This window comes from Pipistrellus hanaki (genome assembly GCF_964339955.1).
Source record: "Pipistrellus hanaki genome assembly, chromosome: 1".
Taxonomy (NCBI): domain Eukaryota; kingdom Metazoa; phylum Chordata; class Mammalia; order Chiroptera; family Vespertilionidae; genus Pipistrellus; species Pipistrellus hanaki.
In genome coordinates this window covers 209,338,656-209,349,851 of record NC_140503.1, presented here as the reverse complement: position 1 = coordinate 209,349,851, position 11,196 = coordinate 209,338,656, and the positions used below count along the sequence as shown (strand labels likewise).

At 49.8% G+C, this 11,196-nt stretch overlaps 1 protein-coding gene across 7 annotated transcripts in view; it reads left to right on the top strand.

Annotated features, from left to right (window-relative positions):
- The first annotated feature begins 29 nt into the window (after positions 1-29).
- Positions 30-11,196, top strand: part of GRK4 (G protein-coupled receptor kinase 4) — a 37,708-nt gene continuing 26,541 nt past the window's right edge. For 2 of the 7 annotated variants that reach the window (XM_084862156.1, XM_084862159.1), the window contains exons 1-2: positions 30-590; positions 4,599-4,694. In XM_084862156.1, the coding sequence (XP_084718282.1) occupies positions 509-590; positions 4,599-4,694 (178 nt within the window). In that variant the 5' untranslated portion in view covers positions 30-508. Of the gene's footprint in view, positions 591-965; positions 1,097-4,598; positions 4,695-11,196 lie in introns of those variants that run through there. The other 5 variants (XM_084862153.1, XM_084862158.1, XM_084862160.1 and 2 more) reach the window with 5 other exon arrangements.

The following is an 11,196-nucleotide window of genomic DNA, read 5'->3' as shown; positions in this document are numbered from 1 at the left end:
GGGGGCGCTGGAGCTCCACCCTCCGGGAGCCGTTAGCGGAGAGCCCGCCGCGCTGCGAGGAGGCGGCGGCGGCGGCGGCGGCAGTAGCCGTCGCCGCCGGGGGCGGCGGCCCTGCGGGAAGCCCTTCCCTGGGGTCGGGCTCCTTGGAGACCCGTGGCCCTGAGGAGAGCTACGCGCGCTGAGCGGGGGTGATGGGGCTGAGGGCGCGGGCGGCGGCGCGGCGGTGGTGACCGCGGAGAAGCCCAAAGACCGGCCTGCCCTCGCCCCGCGCCCCGTCCCCGCCGGTGCCCTGGGCCGGCGGCGGCATCATTCGCAGCGGCAGCGTCGTCGCAGCCAGCGGGCCCGGGGGCGGCGGCACTGGTGGTGGCCGTGGTCGTGGCCGTTACGGCAGAGCAGCCTTTCCCGGCCGAGTGCGGGGCCCGGCGGGCGGGTGCGGGCCGGCGGGCGCCGCGCGAAGGCCCCGGCCCGGCGTCCTCGAGCCCGCACAGCCCGGCGGCGGAAGCGGCGGATGCGGCAGAGGCGTCCCGGTGGGCGGCTCATGGAGTTGGAGAACCTGGTGGCGAACTCGCTGCTGCTGAAGGCGCGCCTCGGTGGGTGCCCGGCGGGCGGGCCGGGGGCGGGGCGGGGGCCGCCTCCAGGCCCACCTTCCCGCGGTGCCGGCCTGGGTGCCGCCGCGGCCCCTCCGGAGCGGAGCGGCTCTGGCAGGTGTCGCCGGCGCTCCCGGGCCCGCGGGGGAGTGGTAGCGCCCAGAGGCGCCGGCGGCTGTTTGGGGCTCCGGGTCCTTCGCTCGGGAAGCCCTCCCGCTCGTGGAAACCCCACCGAGTGGCTGCTCGGCCTCGGAGTGCCCAGCCCCGAACGTGGGACCGGGGTTCTCGGAGCCCCAGGAGCGAGTGGGAAGACGGGGTCCCGGGGAGGCGGGGAGGTGGCGGTGACGCGGAGGCCGCGCTGCTCGGGCTGCGGGCGCCGCGCGGGCTCTGGGGCGGCGGCTGAGGCGGCCTCACTCCGAGCGCCCGGCGTGGGCTCTGCCGCGGGCGCCACGTGTGCGTGAGGACCGAGCCGGAGGGGTGCTGCTCGGCTGTGGGAGCCGCGGAGGCAGGTAGCGCTCCCCGCGGAGGTGTGGACGCGGGAGCCCGGGGGCGCTGCGGGGGCGCACACGCAGCTGCTGCCGGGCGGAGGGCGCGTTTCCCGGGGAGTGCCGCCTGGGCCCCGTGGCTGCTCGCGGCTCTGCACGTCCTGGGGGCGTGAGAGCACGGACTTGTCCTGGGAATTGCAGGGCTGTTTGATGGAAGCGAGTCCAGCCACTTTCTAGATTCACTGAGAATGAAGTCGGTCTCTCGCTTTGGTTCCAAACCGGACATAGGAGTCGTTTCTCCATTCAGGGACGTGGTGGTAGGCTGACCAGGGGCTCAGGTGATGGGACTGTCTAACCACCGTGCTGTACGCCCGAAACCCGAGACAGGTGGGGCAAAAGCAGGTGAAACAGTTTATTCCTGTGCGATTATCAATTGTTTGTTACTTTACATGCAAGCAACGTAAACCTACTTTTGCCCCGCCCCTTCCCCCGTATTGACGATGACGGGGGAAATATTCATGTTGGCAAGTGATGTTGCATGGAAGAAGCTGTGTTCCAGTATGCCAGGCACACTCTAAGGAAGTATGAAATAATCATACTGTTAATAAAATAACAGATAAAAGCCATTCTTTAAAAAAAGTTAGGATTTTGTGTGTGTAATACATTTGTTACACAATTTATGACCTTTAATTGCTTTAACTGATCATCTTAAAATGGAGATGAAGTCATCAGGAGACTTCAGCTCCATTTTATCTCGGTGAATTGGCAGCATAAATGCAGAGGTGGGCGTATAGGGTAGGCACACTTAATCGGATTTTGTCTTTGACGTTGAAGTACCCTTTTGACTCAGGCAGTTTGTTTAGCATCTGAGGCTTCCAACCCAGAATTTTTGGTTGCAGGAAGTTTCTAGAAGTAGCTTCTAAACCCTTTGAGTCTAGAGGTATGCGTATATGCATATGTATCCTATACAATGAAAGTCTAATATACTGTCTGACCGCTCGTTTGACCAGTTGCTATGGCGTGCACTGACCATCAGGGGGCAGATGCTCCGGCTGGTAGGTTAGCTTGTTGCTTGGGTCTGGCTGATCGGGACTGGACGAGAGAGGCTGGATATGCCCTGGAGCCCTCCTGTGGTCCCTCCCTGGCCCCTGATTGTGCACTGGTGGCATCTCTCGGCCTGGATTGTGCCCTCTTGCAATTGGGACCCCTCGGGATGTCTGAGACCAGTTTCGGCCTGATTCCTTCAGGCCAGGCGGAGGGGCCCCACTGGTGCATGAATCCGTGCACTGGGCCTCTAGTATGTCTGTGTGTGTGTGTGTGTGTGTGTGTGTGTATGTATATGTGTGTGTATATATATATGTGTGTGTGTGTGTGTGTACACATACACACACACACACACACACACACACAAACACACACAAATACATACACTGGAGGCCTGGTGCATGAAATTTATGCGTGGGATTGCGGGGGGTGGGGGGGGAAGGTGGTCCCTTAGCCTGGCCTGCACCCTCTTCAATCCAGGTCCCATTGGGGGATGTCCAACTGATGGTTTAGGCCCCATCCCCTCTCATAATCCAGGACCCCTGGCTCCTAATTGCTCACCTGCCTGTCTGCCTGCTTGATCACCCCTAACCACTATACCTGTCTGCCTGATCGCCCCTAACTGCCTCTACTTGTTGGCCTGATCACCTCCTAACCCAGGGGTCCTCAAACTTTTTAAAGTGGGGGCCAGATCACGGTCCCTCAGAGAGCTGGAGGGCCGGACTATATGAACTATTATACTAATTCCTACTGTAACACCTCGGCTTGCACTCACTGCCCAAAAAACCTGGCGGGCCGGATCAGACTCCTCTGCGGGCCACATGTGGCCCGCGGGCCGTAGTTTGAAGACCCCTGAACCGGTTCCCTGCCCAACTGGCCACACCCTAACTGTTCCCCTGCTAGCCTGGTTGTCCCCTAACTGGTCCCCTGCTGGCATAATCACCCCTAACCACCTCTGCCTGAGCCTCCGCCACCGTGGCTTTATCCAGAAGGAAGATGGATACCTGGAAGATGTCAAGGGCATGTACCTTGGTTGTGGGCACATCCCCAGGAGGGGGTGTGCAAGAGGCTACTGATCGATGATTCTCTCTCATCGATGTTTCTAACTCTCCCTCTCTCTTCCTCTCTGTCTAATTAGCATATTACCCTTTTATTAGTATAGTTTAGCCAACATTTTTGTTTCCTTCATTGCACTTAATTTGTTCCCACGACTGGAGCTACTTAATGCATTTTGTTGTAGAAATGAACAGCTTTGGTTTTCATTCGGGCACCTTGAGTGTGCTTTCAATTCCAACCTTCTATGTAGTGGGCATTTCGTGCTTTTTTCCCTATTTCAGTTGTTTCTATTCTTCAGGTTCCAGTTTACCTTAATCCTCTTCTTGTAGCTTCCTTCCAGCCTGGCGACACTCTGCCCTTTGGGAATTGGGAATTGGGAATTGGGGGTTCTTAACACAGTGTAGTCAAGGACTCTTAGATTAAATTGTAATCTATGTAAGGGCAGGGCATAGACTGTATCTTTATTTTGTATCCCTCTCAGTGCTAGCCATTTAATTGGTACTTAGTAAGCAATTGGAGAGGAAGGGGGTGGTTTGTTATTTTGTTAAATTCAAGAAAAAGGTGACAAGTACAACCCTCTTCATGCAGCATGGCCCCATTTGTAGTGTCATCACTTGGGTTCAAACCCCATCTTCTCTGTTTATTAGCTATAACTGCTTTAGGCAAATTATTATTTAAAAAATGTTTTCATTGATGCTGAAACCGGTTTGGCTCAGTGGATAGAGAGCGCGTTAGCCTGCGGACTGAAGGGTCTCGGGTTCGATTCCGGTCAAAGGCATGTACCTTGGTTGTGGGCACATCCCCAGTAGGGGGTGTGCAAGAAGCAACTGATCGATGATTCTCTCTCATCGATGTTTCTAACCCTCTATCCCTCTCTCTTCCTCTCTGTAAAAAAAAATCAATAAAATACATTTTTTTAAAAATGTTTTCATTGATTTCAGAGAGAAAGGGAGAGGGAGAGAAAGATAGAAGCATCAATGATGAGCCCTAGCCAGTTTGGCTAAGTGGATAGAGTGTTGGTCCATGGACCATCAGGATTAACAAACAGAACAAAACAAAAACATCAGTGATGAGAGAGGATCATTGATTGGCTGTCTCCTGCACGTCCCTCACTGGGGAAGGTGTCCACAGCCAGGCATGTGCCCTGACCAGGAAGTGAACAAGACTTGCTCAATCACTGAGCTACACCGGCCAGGCAAATTATCTCACATATCTTTGCCTTAGTTTTCTCACCCGTAAAATTAGGATTATGACAAGAGCATGGCAACAGTATATCTTATAGGGTTGATGCGAGGATTTAGTGAGCATAGACTGGCAAACCTTCTAGGAAAGTATCTGGCTTATTGTAAATGCCGTTAGTGAAAGTAATTGTTATAATTAGACATTTCTGACCATTTAAAAAATGCCTCTTTCCCCCCAAATTTAGGAGCATATGGCAAAAAAAGTGGTCGTAGTAAAAAATGGAGGGAGATGCTGAAGCTACCCCCTGTTAGCGAGAGCAACCAGCTTAGACATTGCATTGGTGAGTAAATGGAGCATTGTATCACTCGTTAGGTGTTCTTTCTTGAGTTCCTTTCTTGTTTCAAAAACGATGTACATTCTTCTTATAGTCCTTGGTTCTTCCAGGGGAAAAGCCTGTAGGTTATAAAGTATGTTATAAAGTATATGGCTGTAGAGGGACACTGTTAACTGTTTCTCAGTCTCCACACACAGTTCTCTCTGCACGTGGACAAGAATGACTGAGGGTAACTTCAGGAAAGGCAGATGGAAGGTGACTGTCCCTTACAGGTACTCTGCGGCTGCGAGGAGTGAGTTAGCTATGGGTCCTGATGTGCGCACAGGAAGTCAGGTGGGGAGCCCTGTCCAGGGCAGGCATCATCGTATTTTTTAAAAGATGCGTGTTTCAGTTCAAAGGGTACATGCATTCAAAAAAATTTTTAAATGTATTTTATTGATTTTTTTTTTTTTTTTTTCCCAGAGAGTAAGGAAGAGGGATAGAGAGTTAGAAACATCGATGAGAGAGAAACATTGATCAGCTGCCTCCTGCACACTCCCCCCATTGTGGATGTGCCTGCAACGAGGGTACATGCCCTTGACTGGAATCGAATCCAAGACCTTTCAGTCCACAGGCTGACGCTCTATCCACTGAGCCAAACCAGCTAGGGCTGCATTCAAAATTTTGATGTTGCCAAGTTAATCTCCAAAGAGGTTGTATCCCTTTACTTTCCTGCCAACAATAAGTTACAAGGTTTCTTTGCCTGTGACTTTGTTAACATATTAAAATAATGGTATTGTTTTGAATATTTTTAATAAAGATAAACTATAATTTGAAAATTTATGGATGGGGTTGAACATTTTCATGAAGTTTAAAATTTTTTTTGCTTTTTCTAACTCATTTGTAAAAGCTCTTTATGTATGAAAGGAACTTATCTTTAGATATTCAAATGTGAATATATTGTATATTTCTGCTTTTTTGGCATACAGTATATTTTCCCATACAGAGGTTTTAATTCTTTTAAAAAATATATATTTTATTGATTTTTTTTTTTACAGAGAGGAAGAGAGAGAGAGAGCTAGAAACATCAATGAGAGAGAAACATCGACCAACTGCCTCCTGCACACCCCCCACCGGGGATGTGCCCGCAACCAACGTACATGCCCCTGACTGGAATCGAACCTGGGACCTTTCAGTCCGCAGACCGATGCTCTACCGCTGAGCCAAACCGGTTTTGGCAGAGGTTTTAATTTTTTATGTAGACAAATATATCAATCTTTTTAGTTTTTGTACTTAGTCTTGTGCTTAGGGAAGACACCAAAGATTAATTTAAAAAAAATCAATCCATCTATTCTTTAATACTATTACAGTTCCTTTTTAAGAAAGTTTAGATATTTTAACTATCAAAAATAATTTCAGCCCTAGCTGCTTTGGCTCAGTGGATAGAGCATCGGCCTGTGGACTGAAGGGTCCCAGGTTCGATTCCATCCGAGGGCACATGCCCGGTTTTCGGGCTCGATCTCAGTAGGGGGTGTGCAGGAGGCAGCTAAGCAATAATTCTATCTCATCATTGATGTTTCTATCCCTTCCTCTATGAAATAAATAAAAATATTTTAAAAATTTTAATAATTTCAGACAGTATAAAGAAGGTAGTTCCCCCCAAAAAAACCTACCCAGTTGTTTCAGCCTCATGATGTGTGTACAATGGCAGCTTTATTGAGACGCGGTTAACATGCCCTACAGTTTACCTCCGTAAAGTGTACAGTTCAGTGGCTTTTCTATAGTCACGGCGTTGTGCAGCCATTACCACAGTCACCTCAGAAAGAAGCCCCGTGACCTTGGGGCCACTCCCCACTCCCTCCCCCTCCTCAGTCCTAGGCAGCCACTTATCTGCTCTCTGGATTTGCCTTTTCTGGACACTTCATGTAAATGGAAACCATGTACTTGGTGGTCTTTTATGATTGGTTTCTTTCACTTAACACTTTTTCAAGGCCATTCATGCTATAGCATGAATCAGTACTCAATCCACTTTTGTTGGCAAGTTGTCTGTTGTGAGGATATATTGCATTTTATTTACTGTATCTATATATCAGTTAATAGATTGGATTGTTTTTATTTTTATGTCTACTTATACACTGAGTAGCCAGATTATTATGAACTCTGAACGCATAATAATCTGGCCACTCAGTGTATATCCTATATAATAAAAGGTTAATTATAGGACTCTCTTTCACGGCCCGCGTAGAAAGAGTTCCAATTCAGGGTTCAGGTTCTGGAGAAGGGCCGCACACAAATGAAAAGAGACTGGAAGAAATTCAATTTGGCGATTTGGGGGGCCAGGCGGTAGTCCAACTCTAGTGGGAGAACTACTACTGCTCTGGCCCTGCCATCCCTTTTATTGAGGCTTAGCCCTTAGGCAGGAAATAACAGCTGCTTCAACTAACATAATCTCAACTAAAGGTTGAGCAATTAAGGTTTTGACCAGCCTTCCTGGCTTCCTGTCAACATCTCTTTCTCAGTAAAACTGATTTGGTTTCCAGCAGTTAATATGCAAATTGTCCCCTCGACCAGGAGTTTGACCAGCAGGCAGGCCGGCCAACCGCCCATGTTCCCTCGTGCACCGGGCCTCAGAGATCATAATAATTTGGCCACTCATTGTATAAAAGGCTAATTTGCAAAGTGTCCACTCAGGAGTTTGACCGGGAGACCGGGAGTTCGATTGCTGGCTATGACGTATGCTGACCACCAGGGGTGGCATGGAAAATGGCGGGCAACCAGTGGCAGTGGCGGGGTGCTGAGGGAGTGAGGGAAGGAGGAGGTGGGGAGGTGGGGAACCTGATCGACCCTGATCACTGGCCAGGCCTAGGGACCCCACCCATGTGTGAATTTCGTGCACCAGGCCTCTAGTTATGAATAATATTGCTACGAACATTTACGTACGAGTTTTTTTTATTGTGGTGAAGAATACATAAAGATTGCCATTTTAACCATTTTAAAGGAAAATTCCGTGGGATTAACGTGGACAGCACATGGGAATCTGGATTTGGTCGCTCATCTGTTGGTGGACATGGGCCGTTTCACGCCTTCGGGGAGCGTTGGTGGCTGCGTAGACGTTGGTTTGAGTCCCTGGCGCACTGTCTGTGTGTGTGCCCAGAATTAGAACTGCTGGGTAGTAGGGAATTCTGAGTGTGACTTTTTGAGGAAGTGCCGAACTGTTATCCAAAGTGCCGCCCTCGTCTGTCCCTCCGGCAGCGCAGGGAAGCCGGTTTCTTCCCATCCTTACCCGCCTTTCCTCCCTGTGTGTGCACGCAGCCGCCGGTGTGAAGTGGCCTCTCCTGTGTTCTGCTCTGGATTTCCCAGGACTGACGATGCCGAGCACCTTTTCCTGTGCCTATCGGCCATTTTATGTTTGCTTGGAGAAATGTCTGTTAAAATGTTTTGCCCCTTTTTAGTCCTGGCCATTGTTGCTCAGTGGTTGGAGCATTGGCCCGAGCTCGGAGGGGTGTGGCTTCGGTTCTCCGTCCAGGGCACTGCCTGTGTGTGTTCACGCCCCGTCCCGCCTCCCTTTTGAGGTGTATGCGGAAGGCAGTGGGTGGATGTGTTTCTCTCACATTGATGCTTTTCTCTCTCTCTCCTCCTCCCTCCCTTCCACTGTGAGAAATCAACCCTCGGTAAGGATTCAACAATGACTCCCTTGCCCATGGCTAAAAGGGGCTGTCTTTTCATGCCGAGACGGAGACGTGAGCGTGCCACATCAGATCCCTGATGGCACATGCTTCCCCCCTTCGGGCTGGTCTTTCTCTCTCCTGTGATGCCCGTTGGGGAACACAGTCTGTGCTGAAGGAGCCCCGCTGGTCTGAGTGCTGCTGCCGCGTGTGCTGGTGTTGTGGATAGGAACCACTGCCGGACCCACGCCGTGAAGTGCACGCCGCCTCCCTCCATCGGGTGCTGGACCCAGTGTGGTTAGTCTGTGGGGGTGAGAGGGACCAGTTCCATCCCCCGGAGAGCCAGTGCTCAGCACCGCTCACGGGAGTGACTGCTCTGTGAAACCAGCTGTTTCACTTCTTGGGACCTGCCTGCCTGCCTCTCAAGCAGCCGCGGCACTCTCCCTCCCGGCCCTCGCTCCTCCCTGAGTGCTCCTCCCTGAGTGCCTCTCCCTCCTGCCACGGCCCGCTGGGAGGGCACAGGAGGCCGCTGGGAGGCCCCTGGGAGGCCGCTGAGGGCTTTTGTCGTCTTAGAGGCAGAAAGTTGACGTCAGGGTTTTAGGGAGGAAGGATGCCATCAGATTCACGTTTCCCAGGCGTCTGTCTCTCAGGCTTCAGTGTGAAGAATGAGATTGAGAGGTCAGGAGAGGGGACAGGGAGGCCATATGGGGCACCCGCCATTGTGGGGGCAGGAGACGGCAGCTGGTGGGGGCTGGTGAGGACATGAACAATGAGAAAATTCAGGAAGCGGAATCCAGTTGAGTTCTGTGTGGAAGGAGGGAAGGGGAACTGAGGTGACTTCCAGGTCTGGTCCATTCAGAGGGGGGCTCGCAGTGGGAGAGAAGGTGTGCTTTTAGGGCTCAGAGGAGTCTGGGCTGTAGATCGGACTCAGGCGATAGCTGTAGGTGGCATCCAGGAGTCACAGACTGGCAGTGCGTGAGGTCTCCCTGGAGACAGCAGAACATGAAGAGGGGTCTGCCACCACCGTTACCTCTGGCCGCTCCCGGCATAGAGGATTGTGGGAGCCCAGCTTATCTCTGGGGTCTCAGCCGATGTTCCTTTAACTCCAGCCCCAGCAGCTCTCTCTTCCAGGTAACTTCACATCTGACTCGTGAGGGCACCTGTATTCCCCACGGGAGGCTCCATGCTTTCCGTGTGGCTCTGCTCTTGTGGTCACGCTCAGCACGTTCAGGAGGGACCGGGGAGAGAAGACAGGCCTACCTGTGCGCATCTTCCAGCCTCACCTGGAACCAGGGGCATTGCTAGCCCTTGAGTTTGGAAGGAAAGGGTTAAAACTGGCACGTACGTGTGTGTGTGTGTGTGTGTGTGTGTGTGTGTGTGTTTAATCCTTACCCGAGGATATTTTATTTTCTTTTTTAAAAATTTAATAAATCTTTATTGTTCAGACTATTAAAATTGTTTCTCATTTTTCCCCCCACCCAGCTCCCCTCCACCCAGTTTCCACCCCACCCTCTGCCCTTACCTCCCCCCTGCCCCGTCCTCATCCATAGGTGTATGATTTTTGTCCAGTCTCTTCCCATACCCCCAAAACAGACACCCCTTTCCCCCTGAGAATTATCAATCCCCTCCCATTCTATGCCCCTGATTCTGTTATATTCACCAGTTTATTCTGTTCCTCAGATTTTTAATTCATTTGACTTTTAGATTCACTTGTTGATAGATATGTATTTGTTGTTCATAATTTTTATCTTTACTTTTTTCTTTTTCCTCTTTTTAAAGAATACATTTAAGCATTATATATAATACTAATTTGGTGGTGATGAACTCCTTTAGCTTTTTCTTATCTGTGAAGCTCTTTATCTGCCCTTCAATTCTGAATAATAACTTTGCTGAGTAGAGTAATCTTGGTTGTAGGTTCTCACTATTCATCACTTTGAATATTTCTTGCCACTCCCATTTGGCCTGCATACTTTCTGTTGAGAAATCCGCTGATAATCGTATGGGTGCTCCCTTGTAGGTAACTAACGGTTCTTCTCTTGCTGCTTGTAAGATTCTCTCTTTGTCTTTTGCCCTTGGCATTTTAATTATAATGTGTCTTGGTATGGTCCTCTTTGGATTCCTTTTGTTTGGGGTTCTGTGCGCTTCCTGGACTTGTAAGTCTATTTCTTTCAACAGGTGGGGGAAGTTTTTGGTCATTATTTCTTCAAATAGGTTTTTAATATCTTGCTCTCTTCTTCTACCCTGTTTCCCCGAAAATAAGACATCCTCCGAAAATAAGACCTACTTACAGGTTTCCTTCTGAGTGAAATATAAGTATCCCCCTGAAAATAAGCCCCCCCCCCCCAGGCTAAACATGAGAGATTTGGTTCACTGATTCTGAAAGAAATGGAGTCACAAGAAATTCACCAGGAAATTCAGGAATTGGATTGTTATGATGTTGCAGAAGATGATGACATGATTGTCATTGAATAAATAAGTAAATTCTTGATACTGTAGGATTCACAGTTTGTCTGATTTGTGTTGACAACTACCATACTACTATACCATATACAGATAATAAATTTCCTTTATTTTCATTTAACAATAAATGTGTACCGTATTCTTCTTCATGGAAAAATAAGACATCCCCTGAAAATAAGACCTAGCGCATCTTTGGGAGCAAAAATTAATATAAGACACTGTCTTATTTTCGGGGAAACAGGGTAGCACCCCCATAATTCTGATGTTGGTATGCTTGAAGTTGTCCTAGAGGCTTCTTACACTATCTTCAACTTTCTGGATTCTCTTCTCTTCTTGCTTCTCTGGAGGAGTGTCCTTTGCCTCTTTGTATTCCAAATCTTTGACTTGATTCTTGCATTCTTCTG